The 18,528-nt window shown below is 34.8% G+C and overlaps 1 protein-coding gene across 2 annotated transcripts; it reads left to right on the top strand.

Moving 5' to 3' along the window:
- The first annotated feature begins 578 nt into the window (after window positions 1-578).
- LOC147075296 (uncharacterized) lies at window positions 579-17,563 on the top strand. 2 transcript variants are annotated; one of them, XM_085942692.1, is made up of 8 exons: window positions 579-671; window positions 3,913-4,046; window positions 5,865-7,469; window positions 11,064-11,283; window positions 11,736-12,142; window positions 13,209-13,336; window positions 14,776-14,885; window positions 16,038-17,563. In XM_085942692.1, exons 1-8 carry the CDS (start codon window positions 666-668, stop codon window positions 16,476-16,478), a joined length of 3,051 nt encoding a protein of 1,016 aa, XP_085798818.1. In that variant the 5' UTR covers window positions 579-665; the 3' UTR covers window positions 16,479-17,563. The 2 variants fall into 2 exon arrangements, with proteins under 2 accessions (XP_085798818.1, XP_085798817.1); XM_085942691.1 differs by lacking the exon at window positions 579-671 and adding an exon at window positions 822-955.
- The last annotated feature ends 965 nt before the right edge of the window (window positions 17,564-18,528 follow it).

The following is an 18,528-nucleotide window of genomic DNA, read 5'->3' as shown; positions in this document are numbered from 1 at the left end:
GTACTATAAAAAAATAGCATTTTTTTAATTGTGGTATTTTTGACGTACTATACTTTTTTTAATAGTACGCGGACGAAAATGTAACTTTTCGAATAGTACGCGAATCAAAATGTACTATAATTATAGTTCGGTTGGCAACACTGCGCTCACTGACAGATGACAGCGGCCGGTGGCGGAGAACCAGTAAAAAGACCCGACAGCTATTTTAATTATTGACAGCTATTATTATTATTATAAAACAAAGAGATTGAAGACAAATGGTTTTGTTTTGATGTAAAATATATAGTATCCCTTGATAGAACTTCACATTTAAATATCATGTTAATTATATATAATGGCCAGTCGTGGTGTCAGCACTAAATGAGTTAATATAAATTGAGGAACTCGAAAATTCTAAGGATAATGAATAAGAAAAAGAACACTATTAAAAAGATATTATTATTATTATAAAACAAAGAGATTGAAGACAAATGGTTTTGTTTTGATGTAAAATATATAGTATCCCTTGATAGAACTTTTCTCTATTGTTTATTTATTTGTAGTCTATGCTTTTATTTTCCATGTTGTCGAATTGCGACGTTAGCCAGCATTATCTGGAACCTGCCGCGCTTGCTTTTAAAATGTTTGCTATTTTTACATTAAAAATAACATAATTGGCGGCAAAAATGGGGGTAAGTCTCTAAGGATTCAGTAATTCGACTAAACGTGAACACTTCTTTAATTTTTTATCAATATCTGTTGTCTTATTACGTCGCAATACATTAAATAGTCTTATACGTAATCGCCGAATACATGAAGAGACGTATCGTATGTATGCCGGTATGTATAAGTACCATAAGAAAAAATGGCCTAGGTAAACGTCAGAGCTGTCTGAACGTATTTTCATTAAATGGCCTTCAGTGACTTGTGTAGATTAAGGAATGTATTCAAAGGAACGGAAAATGATTACGAACAGGTAATACGCTTAAATATTTATTAACTTCGCCGAATTTCCCACGTACAGGCGATCTTTCGAAAATATTTGTGTCATGTCACTTTGACCTACAAGTTGTAGGCGTTTTATTTTTGAGTGCCAGGTTTTTAGTTTTCTTTTTATAAACATAGAGTAAATAAGACTGTTTGTTTCTCGTTCAAGATTTGACGATTCAGCTAGTCCTGTATTACTATTTTCGTATTTCCTCTTCTTAAATTTTCTCAAGTTTGTTATTGGCAATTTTCGAGACAGATGTCACAATTTTTACAACGTTTGCTATGGAAATTACGCAAATTAACTACAACCCGACCAATAATAAGACAATTCGAGGAACTCCTTCTGATTATACTTTAAAACCGCAAAGCGCATCACTAGTAATATTATTCTGGTTTGTGTTTTATATAAAAATAATTCTTCATAATACTATGTATGATAATATTGCATCGTCGCCTTGTATGCAATATGAAATTGACAGCATATGTTAAAGTTAAATTCATTAAAACCTTTTACAATAATGTTTCTTATATTAAATCTGTCACATTCTTCTAAGAAGACATTATTATCATCAAAAACAACATGGCTGAAATGTGTGTCAAACCTCTTTAAGTAGGTATTAAAATTCAAAATACCACTGTATATTTACACCAAATAGTAGACACAACAGCAATTTAAATTTTTGTAAGATTCTAAATCTACAGCTATAAGAATTAGCCATATTTATAAATTGAAAGTGACTGACTAAGTATACTTGTTTCATGTAAACAAGGGTTTATTCGAACATATTGAAGAAAATTTTCTCGACTATACCAAGTAACCGTTGATCTTGGGGGTATGTTTTGGACACCGTCACGATTAGTTGAAATTTATAAACATAATAACATTTACTTAATTAATTCCACGTTACATTGCGACGTATTGGCTTACTTTTGTTTCACTCCCGCCTGTAACTTTATTATATATGAGCCTAGTGGGAAAGTTTATATCCATGACGCTTCTTGGCACGTGGCACATGTTAAAACAAGTGTGATACAAAAAAATATTACGAGTCGATCGCAATATAATGAATTCACACTTGCCGGTGTCGCGATGAACGGTCACCTGTACTTTAAATTTCTCTCATGCAGTGGCCAATATAATTTAGCGCAGTACCATATGGTATCTAATATGAATGTTTGTCAATACAATGTAACATTTTACAGATATCAGTTTTTATTTTTGATTTATAGTGTCGGAAGATTACGGAAGGACAGTGTCGTGAACATTAAACATTGTTCATCCAAAAGTTGTATTGAAATTGTTTCTAAAAATTTAACATGTTGTAATCCAATTGTCAGTGTATTTTTGTTTTCAACGGGGATGGAAAACATTATTTATTTATACAGATGTCGTTGGTATGGACTTGATGTAATAACATACGCCATAAGACAGAGCAGCATAGCTATCTGACTTCTTACAGCGACTAGACAGGTGGTTCTCACATGAAATTTAACTGTGGCCGCACAATTGACATTGGCAGTTCTATAGAAACGTCTGGTGGCCGCACCAAATTTCACTTTTGTTGTGATTGAAAAACTTAAAGCTGAATTTTATTTACTAAAAAAATGGATCAATTTATTTATAGACAAATACATTTAATAAAAGACATTTTAGTACATATCTATTTATTTAAAAAAAAATGCAAATGGAAATTCCTCAATACTCCTTTTTTTTCAATCCGAGCCGCATGGCTGCTTCTAAGTTTACATCTGTCAACTGGCTTCGATTTTAGTTTTTTATGAAGTCCATTACACTGAATGATCTTTCACAGTAAACAGTGGTAGGAAAAATTGACAATATTAATAAAGCAATTGTTGCCAATTCCTTGAATTGACTTTATTCTCAGAAACGGACTGTTTCACAAATGATTTCATCACAAAACACACTATGGATCATTTGAGTGTGAAAAGAAATTTAAGACAAGTCATACAACCAATTTCATAATTTTATAAATAAATTTTTGAAATATTATTCTGTAAAGCGCCGGTGGCCGCAGCAAAATCCACTGGTGGACCACAGAACCACTGGACTAGACTATAGATGAAGCCTAAATATACAAATTGAAACTAAAAAATTACTCTTGACAGCAATTTAGCTGCAGTTCATTTCATATTGTCGATTTCTTTCTAGTAACTGTACTGTACTGTGTTAACCAACAAACAAGTACATGTTTTAGATTCAATTAAATAGTACCTAATAATATAATAAGTCAATGGATCCGTGTAGTTTTAACTTTAAATAGCATAAAATGACGATACGTAGCTATGCTCGGATGACTCTGAATGCAAGACTGGCTATCCTGAGATATGAATTGTAATTATTCATGTATTAGGCAAGTTGACAGATTCAGCAGAACATAATATATAAGAGTATTTAGATGGATGAACACAAATAATATCATCATTTCCATTGCAAAATCTCAATTTTTCAAGGGAGCATAAAAACAGTTTACAAAATGTATGGCTCTTAAATCAATTCAATAAAGGTTATCATGATTCAACGAAAATGCAATTTTTGTAAATTGTGTTGCATGTGTGTAAAGGCGATTTTTGCAGTTTTAATTATACAAAAATGTCAATAACGCATATTTTGCAGTGACACAATTTTGCATTGAAAATGACTATATGTCATTCCCATCAAATAGTGAAATCAAACAGCGTTTATAAAAAGTCACAGTGTTTCAATATTTTTTACTTAGCACGACACCACTGGTGATTCGTAAGCATTTGATGAATACAATTTATATTTTTCCAGTTCATTCTTACATTCTCTTGCATTTGAAAATACTCAAGCCCGGTTCATAATATCTAACTTTTTTGCTTCCAATACATTTTTTTCATGCTTACTTAATGTGAATGGTTATCGGGCAGTTCATTTATTATTAATTATCAATTTGCTTTCAGCATGACCACAACGAGTGCAGCAGCGTGCAGCAGCCGATGGCTGAGAACTCCATGTCAATGTCGATGGTACACGACATCATCACCAAAATCTTGGACGACCCTCCGTCCACCGATTGCGAAGAGTATCCAAATACGTAAGACATTTTCCTCGTTTCATTTGTGTCTTAAGAACATAAACTAGTGGCTCGATACTAAGCACTTGTTCAAAGTTTACCTTAACCTATGTAAATAATTTAAATAAGTAAGTACATATGTAAATTATTTAAACATAACACACTAATACCTCAGTTTATGGCTGGGATATGTTCCGGTAAAAACGAAATACCGTTTTTTAACAAACCATTAATTATTTTCATACCGGTAGAAAAAAATTAGGAACACTATTTGAAATTACTTTTTATTTATTTCAAAATCATATTTCTTTTCCATAAAAATAAATATTTACATCATCCTAACCAATTTGAAATAGGATGTCCATTTCTTGTTCGAAATGAGATTACGCTTTTGACAAAGCCTACGAGATTAACTGATTGTCAAGTAGTTCTTGTGACGTGTCATATATTGAATGTTATGATGCAGGTATACATGACTTGTTATGGTTTCATCTCGACTGGTTGATTGTCATTTTTTTAATCCGTATATGTATATTGGTACATATATTGTTGGTTTCCCCTGCAACCATGTCCGATCCTAATAGGATCATATGGGCCTCAACAGAGTAAGAGGTTTGTATTAAAAGATTTTGTTTTTACGAGAAATGGATGTCAGCCACTTGCTCAACCTTTTAGGTTCATACTCTGACTCACAAAGTATTGATTTTGGCTGTATATCGAAATCACTCCATAATTTTGAAAAATGGCTGTTATAGTGAAAAGTCGTATAGTGAGGTATAATAGGGTGTGATTGTACTTATGCGATGATCGCAGTGGTGCAAAACCTAAAATGTTGTATATATACTATTTATTGACTTGTCAACAGTTTACGAGAATGGAAACTGCCATTTTTTTTCAGAGCCTTCATTTAAATCAATTTTTTTTTTCAACCATATCCATCCTAGCAAGATCATAATATAGGCCTCCACAGAGTGGAGGTTTGTATTAACAGATTTTGTTTTTACGAGAAATGGATGTCAGCCACTTGCTCAACCTATTAGGTCCATACCCTGACTCACAAAGTATTGATTTTGGCTGTATATCGAAATCACTCCATAATTTTAAAAAATGGCTGTTATAGTGAAAAGTCGAATAGTGAGGTATAATAGGGTGTGATTGTACTTATGCGATGATCGCAGTGGTGCAAAACCTAAAATGTTGTATATATACTATTTATTGACTTGTCAACAGTTTACGAGAATGGAAACTGCCATTTTTTTTTCAGAGCCTTCATTTAAATCAATTTTTTTTTTCAACCATATCCATCCTAACAAGATCATAATATGGGCCTCCACAGAGTGGAGATTTGTATTAACAGATTTTGTTTTTACGAGAAATAAATGTCAGTCACTTGCTCAATGGACTCATACACAGATTTAAACTTGCCAGACATAGGATTCGAACCTGGGACTCACAACGCTGTAGGCCAACGCTTAAGCCGCACGGCCATCGTATAATTAATATAAATGTATTAATAAATATTATTCAAAATAGTTCGATGAGAAGTTGCATAGCATGCGATCATTGCACTGACACGTACAATCACTGTCACTATTTGATAAGATTGATTCAATTTTGATCGCATGCGAACATCGCATATCTACAATTACTGCGATAATCACAAAGTAAAATCAAAACAATTAAAAGTAAAATTACGACTTTTGTGTAACTATGACTAATGCTCTGATGTCAATTTTATTGCGTGTTATCAAACAAAGATGTTTCAAATCTTGATTTCATCATCTCTCCACAACAATCGATCTTTTCAATAAGTCTGATCATGTTATTGTGTTCTTTCAGCCCACAAACACATTTTCTTTGCGAAGACAGAGTGGGAGGCACGAGAGAACCCCCTTCAGTGCTGAGATCCACAATACCCGACAGCCAACATCAACAATACTCCCTGCGAGACACTCAGAACTTCAACAACTACAGCAAGTTTCTCTCGGCAGAGAGTAACGGCCTACAATTTGACCAGGAGTTTCCGATCCACGATAGAAATGATTGGAACTCTTCCAGTTACCTACAAAACTCCGCTAAAGATGTTCGATCTAACATGACCAACTACAACCAGGTCAATCCTGACTACATGACTAACAAACCTTTGGATTTTTATCAGAACGGAGATGTATTCAATAATGATCTTAACAATTTGAACTGCTATGATTTAAATTCCCCCGATGTGATGGATTTCTCTAATAATAGCTTCGACTCCCTTTCCCAAGTCAATTTAAATCTTCTGAGGCTGGCGACCCAAGAGATAAGACTTAACAATAATAATTTTAATACTGGCAATAAAATGTTTCCCGATAATAATCTGTCCCCCAATAAACCGGATTACGGTAATAATTATCCGAGGATTAATTCGTATCTCGATATGAATCAGATGCCTGCGCAAAGTCAGCATCAGATGAGCGATTCTGAAATGCTTTATAACCTTCAAAAGCAGAATGGATGTACGCCGACGCACAATTTAGATAGAAACCTCGTGACGCCTCTTTTAGATATGTCCGATATTCAATCCATGCATCAACAGAAACCTGTTAATTATCCTCCTAATGGAATAGTCCCCGAACAGTTTGGTAACAATTGGAGTAACAACTCTAGACGATTCGAGGGAATCAATCCGTTGGCCTTAAATATCGACATGGATACGGGTAGCGATTTAATTCTCAATAAAAGCTTGCTTTCTGATCAATCGAGCGGCGCTCTTCAGGGTCCCCCAAATTATTTGAATAAATTAGACAACAGACTGCAGTACCAAAATGTTCCATCATACTCGAACGATTTGATGAATTTCTCTGAACGTAATTTGCAACAGCCGAGTAAAAGTGAATTGAACGATGTGTCTCAGCGCATCAACGAAGACAATTTAAGGCAGATGGGGAACAGAAACTCAATCAACACGTCCTACAGAGCCATCAGCAAAGTGAACCAGTTCGATTTCTCTCCGAAGATCAGTCACGAGAATAATATTTACCGTCCGGCCATGCGGGATATGAACGGATACAAAAACAACCCAATGATGAATCTGGGGCACCGCGGCAGCTTAAACAATCAGCCTTTCCTGAAACAAAACATGCTGCAGGAGTTTGCGGAGGCGCAAAAGTATTACAACAACGAGAGACTGCTGAATCAATTGCCCAGGGACCACTCCGCGATGGGAAGGAATTTAAATTTTATTCCGAATCCAAAATGTGTTCATCCGCTGGATATGGCTATGATGCAGAAGGATCTCAATGATAGCTTTCATTTTGGTTTGAACGCAGCCGGTTTCCCGCACCTGATGGGGTTGGAGAACGGTATGGGAATGCCTCCCATGGGGATCCCGCCGCAAGCCTTGGGAGGAATATTTCCGCCTCCATTCTTGGACATGTTGCCTCCCATGCAATTGAGGAATTTCAGGTAATCTTATGTGACATTTGATTTGTTTACATTTTTCATTATTAACTTGCTTAATTTTTTTATTGATTGTTTGTTTATTTCGTTAGCGTATTCGTGATAAGGATTGTGTTTACATAATGAATTTGTATTAACTAGTTTTTATCGTACAATCAACAAAATCATATCAAAGACATCTTGCTAGATTGAATTCTACTTATTAAATATCCTTATTCGGATATTTGACGAAATTTTTAGATTTCATCGATGTAGTATTGTAATCAATGACATTGAAGAATATATTCTTTATATAAACGGAATATAATTGAGTAAGTATATGTAAGTGAAGCTGAAAAATAGGTTACTGAAACTAATGATTAAATTAACTAACTGCAAATCATCTCTATCAAACTTTAATCTATTATTTCAACATTTAGAATACAATAATTATTGTTGAGTCATTCTGTCATAATCCAATATAAACCTTGAAACATGAATTTGTTAGGGATAAATGGCGAACAAGTTTAATATTTATAAATAAAAAAATTGCAAACAACTAACAGTATGTCATAAATACTTAAATATTATAATAAAATGTATAGCCGCCATCATGGTCCCCACAAGGGGGGGTTTAATAGGGCTCTAGCCTGAGGGCCCGAATTTAGAAGGGGAAGAATAGTAATAAAAGTTGCCTGCGCTATTTTCCTTAACCCTTTCGCTGCGAGCCATTTTCGCGGGAATTTATTTTCAGTCAACTGATCTGTTAAAACGGTCACTACAGCTAAAATAGATCGATTCCAAAATTAAAAAATAGATTACTAGATGAACTATATATCAGTTATTCCAAATGCACCAAGAAATAAACTATATTCGTTACATTCTCACTAAAATAAATCGAAGAAAGTGAAGACGCTAAAAATTATCCAAGCTTTGACCGCGCGTTCAAAATGGCGGCCGTCCAGTCTTCACATACATGGTTTCTACACATACTACCGAGCAATTCGACGCGTTTGTATTTGTTATACACAGGGCTGTGTTGAATACATGCTGCCGTGTAGTTGGTTACGGTCTATGACAGATATATTACTAAATCACTTGTGGAATAATCAGTGGGTTATCGCTTATCGCATTTAGTAAGTCGTAAACTCAAATTTTATTACCGTTTCAAATTCTGAACCTATATTTATTTTCGTCACCATAAAATAATGTTGTCATCCACTTATTCATTAGGATGTTTTGGAGAATAAAACACTAAAAATAATTACCGCACTGCTAAAATACTATTATAATATAATTTATGAGGCGCCATCGGCTTTTTAATTGTACAAAGGGCCTGTCGAATAATCGCCAGGCATGTGAACAGAGCTAACACAGTTTCGTGGCACATAAAAAATATAAATTATTACCCATTATAATAATGTAAATATCATGGAACAATGAACAAAGCCAAACAACTGGAGAGCTGTGCATCGATAAAATATTTTCCAGCATTATTTCTTCGATAATATTATGTGGTAGTGACATTTTGGCGGGTGAAATAATTATTTCACATATATTTATAATGACAAAAAATACTAAAAACAAATCTTCAATATGTTTCTTTCGAGATCACAAATCACTCAGAAAAAATACATAACACTAACGTAATCATAATAATTAATTAAAAGGTAAATAAAAATATTATCGATGCACACTTTTCGATGCATGACCAATGTTTTGTTTTGATAACCCTGGTGACGCATCTAGTACACCCGTCTTCGCAATGGCGCGCGATTCAAACAACTGAATAACGAGTGTTCTTTTCAAAAATATATTTCCTTGTGTTTTACTTAACATTTTTATGATCTGTTGCCTGATATGTCTACCTAAAGGTTTGAACTAATTTTTAAAGCATATTATCCACAAGTGTCTCTTCTAGTTTGGTCAAAAATACGAGATAAAGTTTATGGCATGTTTACATGCCATACGCAGTCTAAGGGTTAATGATTATTAACATTTTAAAATATGTAGCTGTTTGATGTAATTTGATGTGATATTATGATGATTGATATAGGAATAAACTGATAATTCACGTGTAGAATTTTACTTTATAATTATTTTAAGTATGTTTCTTGACTTACAAAATGACTATTTATCCAATATGGTGAAGGGTTGCAATGTTACCTGGTTACCGCAAAAGGAGGCGTGATCAGTGCTTCATAATATGCTGAGTGCCGACAACTCAATAAATCAACAGGTTGTATTTAAAAATCGTAAAAATACATGGAATACCATTAACCCTGGGGTTCCATGGAGACCACTTGAGGAACACTACTGTATAAAATCACACTGCCCTTAACATTAGCGATAGGTAGGGAGGCCATGGCCCCCATAGCCACCTTTATATGCGGTGATGTACAGAATACTGTTTTTTCTATGATTACTAACATTACGAACACAAAAATGTTGTGTAATCACTAGGGCCCGGATTTGTATGCAACAAAAAACATGGTTATATGCATGCACGTATGCACTTAAAATCAATAAAATATGCACTAAAACCGAAGAAATATGTAGTTAAAATTTGACATTTTTTGTGGGAAAAAATTGTTAATACCCACTTTACCCAATATTACTGACAAAAAATCGAATAACTAGTTAATAATTTTTCAACATAATACGATATCAGAACAAAAAACACAAATAATTGAATAATAAATGCAATGTAAACCAAACATAACTTAAAAAACAGAAACGACACACTTAACTATTCCTAACTATTTTATGTTTTTTGCCCGAAAAAAAATTACATTATTTTTTTCAATATTATGCTCTGGCATTAAATTTTTCCGCATAGGTATCTGTCAGTATTTTGTTTATATGCGAAAAACTACCTCTCAGCGTCCACTTTGGCAAACTTTAGATAATAGTGCCCGAGTTGACTTCACTTTTTCCACAGCTCGGAGATGGCATTAAAAATGCAAGTGCATCTAAACTATCTTCCTTCCTAACTTAGTCATATTTCGATAAAATAATTTTAATAAACTAAAATTATACATTCAAAAGCTCTAAAATATGCATTTATGTATGAAATATGCACTAATGTCTCAAATATGCTCTAACGTCTCAAAGATGCATTTATATGCACAATAAAATTTTATTTTTGGATTCTGTGTCTTTCAAAACAGATTTGTGTGCAACTCTCATAGCTGTGCATACACCCTAACAAAACATGCACTAGCATATAAATCCGGGCCCTAGTAATCACCATCAAGTGTCATAATAAAAATTGTTCATATGACTCCCTGTAGTTAAAATTCTATTCATATATTAATTTAGTTAAGTTCTTTATGATTTAAGTTATCTATTCAAACTTTGCAACTGTGGACACGACAACACACAGAGACATTCGACGGGTCTTAAATCACCGATTCAATGGAATTGAATATGCAACCATCGTTGCGTGACAAGGTCACTCATCCTGAACAGAGCCATGGTCAATTCCATTTATTTGGTGCTTGCAAGATCTTTTGCTGTTACGTGTCATTGTTTCCTATCACTATTGAAGTTCCTACAAGTTTGACCAAATCTTTGAACGTATCCACAATCCAAATATTGACAATTCATTATTATTTATAGGCGTTCTCAAGCATCTGCCATCCTTCACGCGCGCCTTGAAGTATGCTACGAACAGTGGCGTCAGCTGGAGAGAGAGAGAAAGAAGACGGAGGCCGATTTGGCTCGCTCGTTCCCCGGCAAGATGGTGTCTTCTGTGAACAGTATTCCTGTACCTCGTCTGCCGCCCTATCCTTCCAGAGTCGATAGGCTCACCGTCGACATGCTTCGGGAGCATACAAAGGTATCGGCAGTGTTGTGAAATAGTGTCCTTTCACTAATCTCATTTTGTTATCTACATGAGATAATTATTTGTTATGCCATCCGTCAAATAAGAAAGTATTATCTCAATTAACCTATTTAGTGCAACATCAGCTCTTTGGTCAATTTTTTGTTACAACTAAAAGAAAATAAAATTCTATGAGTACCAATTTAACCATACTAAATATGTAGAAGAATCAGTGTTGCAGTACAAAAACTCCATAAGACTCCCTCTAGCTATAAATTCAAACTCTATGTATAGCATCATACAAATGACAGGCATTATGTTCGAGTTCATGAGAAAATTTTGTTTGGAATCTGTGACTGGTTTATAAAGTACTTAAATGGTGTGTGTGGAATTGAAATTGTGATACATACTGTCACATATTGTGTCTGTATGTTTTTGTATTAATATACCCTTAATTCTTTTTTCAGGTCCTCACCCTGATGGCTAAAATGGCAACTCTAAGAGCCGGCGCAACGAAGAAGGAAGCGTCTCCAAAGATCGAAGACAAGAAACAACCGGCCAAGGTGGATGAGAAACCGAAACAACCGGACGCAGACCAACAATCAATGGTTGTCACCAGGATCTTGAAAAACAACGACAGAAACTCTGCATCCATCACTAAAGCTCTCGGAAATACAAATTCGAGTGTTTCACCTCAGGGCAGTGAGAATGGTAATGTCGAAATGAAGAGTCCAGTCATAGTGCTGAAGCGAGGGGAGACACTTATACCCGCCAATAAGAATGTGGAAAGCGAAGCGACAGATCCAAATCCTGAAAGTGTTGCGTCTCAACCCAAGACCGAGGAAACTGAAGACGAGGAAAGTATCGCAGATCTGTAAGTATTATCAAAAAAAATTTTTATCAATCCACTCAAATCTTTTTAAAGTGAAACTTTTTTACGTATGATACATGAAAATTGCCGATGGAGTGAATCGTTCTGTGAGGCTATTCTAACATATCATTTTATGTATTCAGGCAGTTAATTATCACAAGAAGTTAACTGTCAAAAGTGCTGTTTGTTAACACCCTCTCTCTTGGCTATGTTAATAACTTTTACGAGATAGAGTACTTCAATTACATATCATGTATTGAAAATTGAGATGCAAGATGTGACTATTTTGAAAAATAGTCACGGCCGATGCCTTAATTTATAGCCCTCGACGAGCTGTCAAATATCGATTGGCGAGTGTAACATTTTTTTTAATACATACTGCAATGACATGACTACTAAAATTGTAGATTATGTTGATATGTTCAATTCTTGCCTGACGTTTCAATACAAGATTTTCACGAGCATACCCGAATTTGACCGAACTCCGCAAATAAGAGACGGAGAGAATCGGAAATTTCGTAGGCACATCTATGATCGTAAACAAAATTAATGAAAAATAAAAAAATTTTCAAAATTTTAATATTTTTCCCCCATACATTTCATAATTCGAATTTTTTTTCGATTTTCGGTCCCATGGAATTCGTATTAACGAGGTTTTACTGTAGCAGATTTGGCCATTATCAATCTACACTTTGTTTCTTTCTTGCACCTTCCCGAATCCATACCAAGGATAGAAAGTTTTAAATTATACAGTAAATTTCACATATTTCAATAAATACCGTGTGACGCAAAATTGCCTCTCCAAAGAAATTATTATATCACACGAGAGGCAAACATAACACAGTTGACTCTTGTATGGCATGAGTGTTTCGGTCCACTTAACTCACAGGCCTCTATACAGGTCCGTAAGATGATAACAGTAAATAGTCTGGGTGGTAAACCAGCCTACAGGGTATATACATACATTGCTTTGTGAGGCCAGTTTACAAGAATGACTATGCAGTTAACTGTATAACTTTTCTCGTTTCATAGCAGAGTATAATATATGTGTGCCTCATGTTCATTCCAGTGTTGCGAAGATAAGTGTGTCCACCCATACGGAGATTGAAGCAGCTATGTACGCTTGGCGATCGGCTGTCAGTCAGGTTCAGAATGCCCGCAGACAAGAGCTGCAGCACCAGAAGGAAGATGAACTGCGTAAGAACCAATTTACACTTAAGTTACATTGAATATTCGGTAGTGAATAGGCTTTGCAATCATCATGTTCGATTTCTTGATTCCCTAAATTCTATGACTTGAAATATTCCAATCTGGGATTATACAGACAAGCAAAGAACAGAATGTATAAAATATTTTACATAGTAAGGCAACTAAATACACTGAACCATCATTATTTAAACATTTAGATGAATACACTAAAATCGTGTATCGTACGTATGAAATGTGAAGTACATACAGATAATATTTAATCATTAAAATCATTGTTCAAATCAAAACATTGCAGAATAGCTATCAAGTGTTGTAATACTATAAGTTCATAGAACTCCTTTTGTTATAAGTAGTTTTTGTTATAAGTGGCAAGTACAAAAATTGTTTTTCAATTTGTGTGTGTCAGGGTATGGACCTAATAGGTTGAGCAAGTGGCTGACATCCATTTCTCGTAAAAAACAAAAATCTGTCAATATAAACCTCCACTCTGTGGAGGCCCATATGATCCTATCAGGATCGGACATGGTCGAAAAAAAAAAAAAAAAAAACTGTCAACACATAGTAATGGATTGTTATCCATCTATTTAAAAAAAAAAAAACAATTAGAAGACATTTGAAAGAATGATTATGGGTTCAATAAGAAGGCAATTATTTTGTGGGCGTTTAACGATTGTGCATTGATGAAGACTGCTTGTTTGATGGAGCCCAACAATTATAACAAACTAAATGAATGACAGTGATCAATTGAGTTATAATGTATATGTAGTAATGCCCAAATAGTGGGCTAAATGTAAATTGTACGTAAAACATTTCACTGTGGCACAGTTTGCCGTGAGTTTTCTTATCAGGAAAAGATGACCGTATATTATACGGTCTCCAATTTTATTAGATTCAATATGAACATGAATTCAATTTTCATAGCTGATTTTAGCAAAATTCATGAATTCAAGATTGAAAACCTAACCTAACCTCACAAATAATTCAGTATACGTATCGGCTATTTTCAAAATTTGTTTGCTGCTGACTTCCTGTAAAGTGTAAACCGACAAGAACCGTGTTTTATTTAGACATAAATTTTATGTCAGTACTATACGACCTAGAGGCTGGATGGTCTTTCATATACGGCCGTATATTTCTGATACAACATTTCGCGGTGAAGTGTGATACGGCGAACTGCATACGTACAAGTTTCCGGACACGCAAATAGTGCGCTGCAATTTGATAATTTTTATTTCTCGAAAGTTGGGCGTTAATCTCTTATCCTCATACAAATATTAGTTATCAATAATATCATAGTATTATTTCATTGTAATTTCGTTACTTATGTATGGAATAATGATTTGATTGACGCTATCCGTGGCTATAAGGCTCCCTTGCTACTACATATTGTCCAAAATTACACCTACAATATAAATTATTTGTTTCAGTTATAACATCTTTAGCAGAGAGCGTCAAACTTCTATCAGAGTGCGCAAGAAAAGCCCGCCTCGCAATGTGGTGCGATCTCACGCTGACGGTCGCCATGGCTGCTGAAACAGTATGTTTTTTTACACATCAATATTAAAAAAGATATACACAAAAATATATTGCAAGCATTCTGACAATATGACCTACTTACGAAATTATCTGAGTTTTTTTTTAATTGCCTACAATCTGCGCATTTATTCTATACACAAGACTGCTTTCGGCCGCAACGGCAGCTGTCTAGGGTAGGTTTGTATCGAAATATTAACTCTTATTGTAACAATTACAATAAGTTAGCTGTCTAAACCAGAGGTTTGGCGCGGACCCTTTTTTGAGTTGCTCCGCTCTGGGACCTAATACTTGCTACAGCTCCGCTCCAGGGTCTGCTCCGCTCCGGGTAAAAAGTCTAAGTTGTATTATATGTATCTATCTATAGGTATCTATACAAATGTTAAAAGAATAAGCAGTTTTGAAATAACGCTTATTATTCGTCCTTTTCATTATTGAGTCTTTTTTTTTACAACAACAACAAAAATTCCGACAGCAAATCGTCTTTCATTATCTGCCTCTTCTCATTAAGAAATAATTCCAGTGTTGCAAAGTGTCTAATATAATATTTTCATTGGATTTTAGGACGAAAATTTAATAATAAAAAACATTTTGAGCAGTGGAGCACTACAAATTTTCAGTGCTCCGGGTAAAACCTCATTGCTCCACTGCCCCAACACTCTGGCCTAAACAGTCAAAACTGTCTATCTCACTCTAAAATTTACCACAGCCGAGAGTGGTGCTGTTAAGACATAGCACTTGTTGTAACAATTACAATACTTTGGTTGTGCTAATACTTCGATACAAACCTACCCTAGATAGCTGCCATAGCGGCCGAATGCAGTTGTATGTATAGAATTGATGCACTGATCTACTTAGATCTTGGCCGAACCCGAACAGATTTTTTTATGAGAAATGGATGTGAGCTAATTGCTCAACATGTCAGGTTCATGTTCTGGATCCAAACAGACGTTGAAAAATAACATATTAGTTTGGCAGATGCGATATTCCAACCCGCGACCCATGACTTCATAAACAGACACTATACCATTTGCCCATTGCGGTTCTGTGATTGTATTACACAGACTTTAATAATTATGTTGCATCATCCACGTTTTCACAATAAACATTCTCATCTTGCTTAAACTTGGTGTATTTATTACTGTATTGTTTTCAGCCTGCCGAACCAATCGTTGAGGTTCCTAAATTGGAGAAGCCGGAACCGATTAAGAAAACTGAAGAGCCTGCAAAAGTGAAGGTGGAGATCCCGGAGAACACAAAACCAGCCAGCGTCACTACGGTAACACCTCCAGTGCAACCGATCAAAGAAACTTCACCCAAGGCGACGCCCGCAATTACTGCGACCACTGCCGCCAGCAACGGCCCTTCCAAGTCAAACGGTATGAGCTACAGCAGGAACTTTAGAAACAACCGAAACGGAATGCAGTACAATCACAATGATAGAAACGCAGGCAAGATTTGCAATGTCGTGGACGGCTTCCAAGGTAAGTGTGATCCGAACGGAGCAAGCAATCCGGCCGGCAGACCTTACTCAAAAATGGCGCATCATCCCAATCACAACAATAACTATGTAACTGCCGCCTCCCCTATCAAATAAGCTAAACAGTACTGTCAGATATTGTGAATTAAAACATATTAACCCGCCAATTGTTGGCCTAACGTCATAGGTGTATTGTAAAGTAACACGCCTCATTGGCTATAAATCTTTAGCCTATTGTGATAGGTGTATTACAAAGAATATTATGCATTGTGTAATAAAAACTACAAATCAGTAGGCGTGATTGTTTCCTGTCCTATCGTTCGTTATTAGACCGTGGTTTTAAAATCTCGGCTGTTTTTTTTTTAAATTAAGTAAGGCTTGTTTATCTAAATTGTAGGTTAAAAACATGGTGCAGCGGTGGCTCAGATGAATTTGAGCCGTAGACAAACAGCCGTGGGATTATTTTTATAATCGTCTGATGCTCGTAATGGATGTTTTATTTTCGTATTGTCAACGGCGGCAGCTGCGTTGAAACACAATTATTTATTTAATAATTATAAAAGTTCAAGCGTAGGAAAATAATAATAACGAATTGATGTTTGCAATAATCGGGCGTTTTTGAAGCATGCGCGCGTTTGTGTGAAAACGCTACGCTAAGATGTTACCTTATCAAAATAATATGTCCATGACTGGAATGTTCCGGAAAGAACCTTTTCAGAATGTGATAATAATGTGTGTTTCCTTATTAATCGTTGTCGTTTATCGGATAGATGACTATTTAGGATGATAAGAGAAAGAAAATAATCGTTTTAAAAAATAATATATGTGTGTACGGACTTCGCCTGTTGTTTCAGTCCCATTCCATCACAATTGATAGATTACTCTCCCGTTCTACTTCAAAGTTGCTGTACTGATTCACTATAGAATGGATCTATTTCAAATTTGTTTTCCTTTAGAATGGAATCCGCTTCAAATAATCCAAAAATAGTATAACTCTTGATAACGCAATACAAACTATTTTCTCCTATATGTAAGCATAAGGAAAATATACCGATCCATGCAGTGGTTGATACGGTACGGTGTTACAAACCCCTATTTATTACTTTTAACAACATTATTGCTAACATTAAGATGACTAACATTGCAATATAAAATGATATTTAATTTCTTACGTTTCAAATTAAATACATTGTTTCTTCTTCAAAAATGCAATCAATGAAGTCAAACTATTTATTCTTCTTCTTGCCATATCCGCTTTTAATTAGATCACGTAACCGCCACGCGGTACTTTGAAGAATACCAGTTGTCTTGTTCTTCCCAAGTTATCCCAGTTGTTTTGCTGTATATGGGATGATTCACTTAAAAGTGATCTCTGCGGACAATTAACCACACCCATAAACCAATGTTTTATTTTAATTCCAGCATTTCTTTGTTTTGTTTACGGTTACTATATTATTCAGGAATGGATAAAAGAAATGTTGTAATTCGTAACTCAAAATTCTAATGGAGACAGTCCAATTTATAATATTAAGTGAGAGTTTTGTGAATCAGTCTCTTGAAGTGGATAATTTCTAGTTCTTCTACGTTCTGGCATAGTTTTTGGCTGGCCTTTAGCCTAACATCAGTTGCCATGACTTGTTCAAACTAAATACATAACTGTTTCTAACAAACATTCTGATAGTGTTTATGATGGAATTGGGCTTCATATATCAGGCGGTACCGTGCATATCTTTAAACAAAACTTCTCAGTGTGTTTATCGTTGTACTTCGCAATAGGATAATTACTATTGACAGAGCTTTTAAATTAATATTATCATTATTAATACATAAAATATTATTAATTGTTTTTCTTATAATGTTTATATTAAGAGGTCGCCCCTCTTATTATGTTTTTATTTTGTAATCTAGCTTATAACGCTCCCCATTGGATGGATTTAATATTTTTTTTTTTCTATAATGCATGCAGAACTATTTTACATTGCTTTCAAAGAATTATACATACTCTCGTAGAAAAGTTTCTATATACCTACATAAGACACTTTTGAATCTGGTTTATTAATTATTAAGTAATTCTCCAATATTATTACATTTAAAAATAACAACTTTCGCATGTAGTATTTCAGCGAGTGAATTGTGGTGAAATGCGTCTCCCCAGCAATATTTTATA

Source organism: Rhyacophila brunnea, unplaced genomic scaffold, assembly GCF_057557595.1.
Source record: "Rhyacophila brunnea isolate RB1 unplaced genomic scaffold, BYU_Rbru_1.0 scaffold_15, whole genome shotgun sequence".
NCBI lineage: Eukaryota > Metazoa > Arthropoda > Insecta > Trichoptera > Rhyacophilidae > Rhyacophila > Rhyacophila brunnea.
Note: the sequence above shows the minus strand (reverse complement) of the source record. Positions and strands in the feature narration are given on the sequence as shown.

Bases quoted from the DNA above. Each gene is read 5' to 3' on its own strand.
- LOC147075296 (XM_085942691.1), top strand. From the start codon at position 890: ATGGCCTTCAGTGACTTGTGTAGATTAAGGAATGTATTCAAAGGAACG. The intron at 7,470-11,063 runs GTAATCTTATGT...TATTATTTATAG, and splicing joins ATGCAATTGAGGAATTTCAG to GCGTTCTCAAGCATCTGCCA. The intron at 11,284-11,735 runs GTATCGGCAGTG...TTCTTTTTTCAG, and splicing joins TGCTTCGGGAGCATACAAAG to GTCCTCACCCTGATGGCTAA.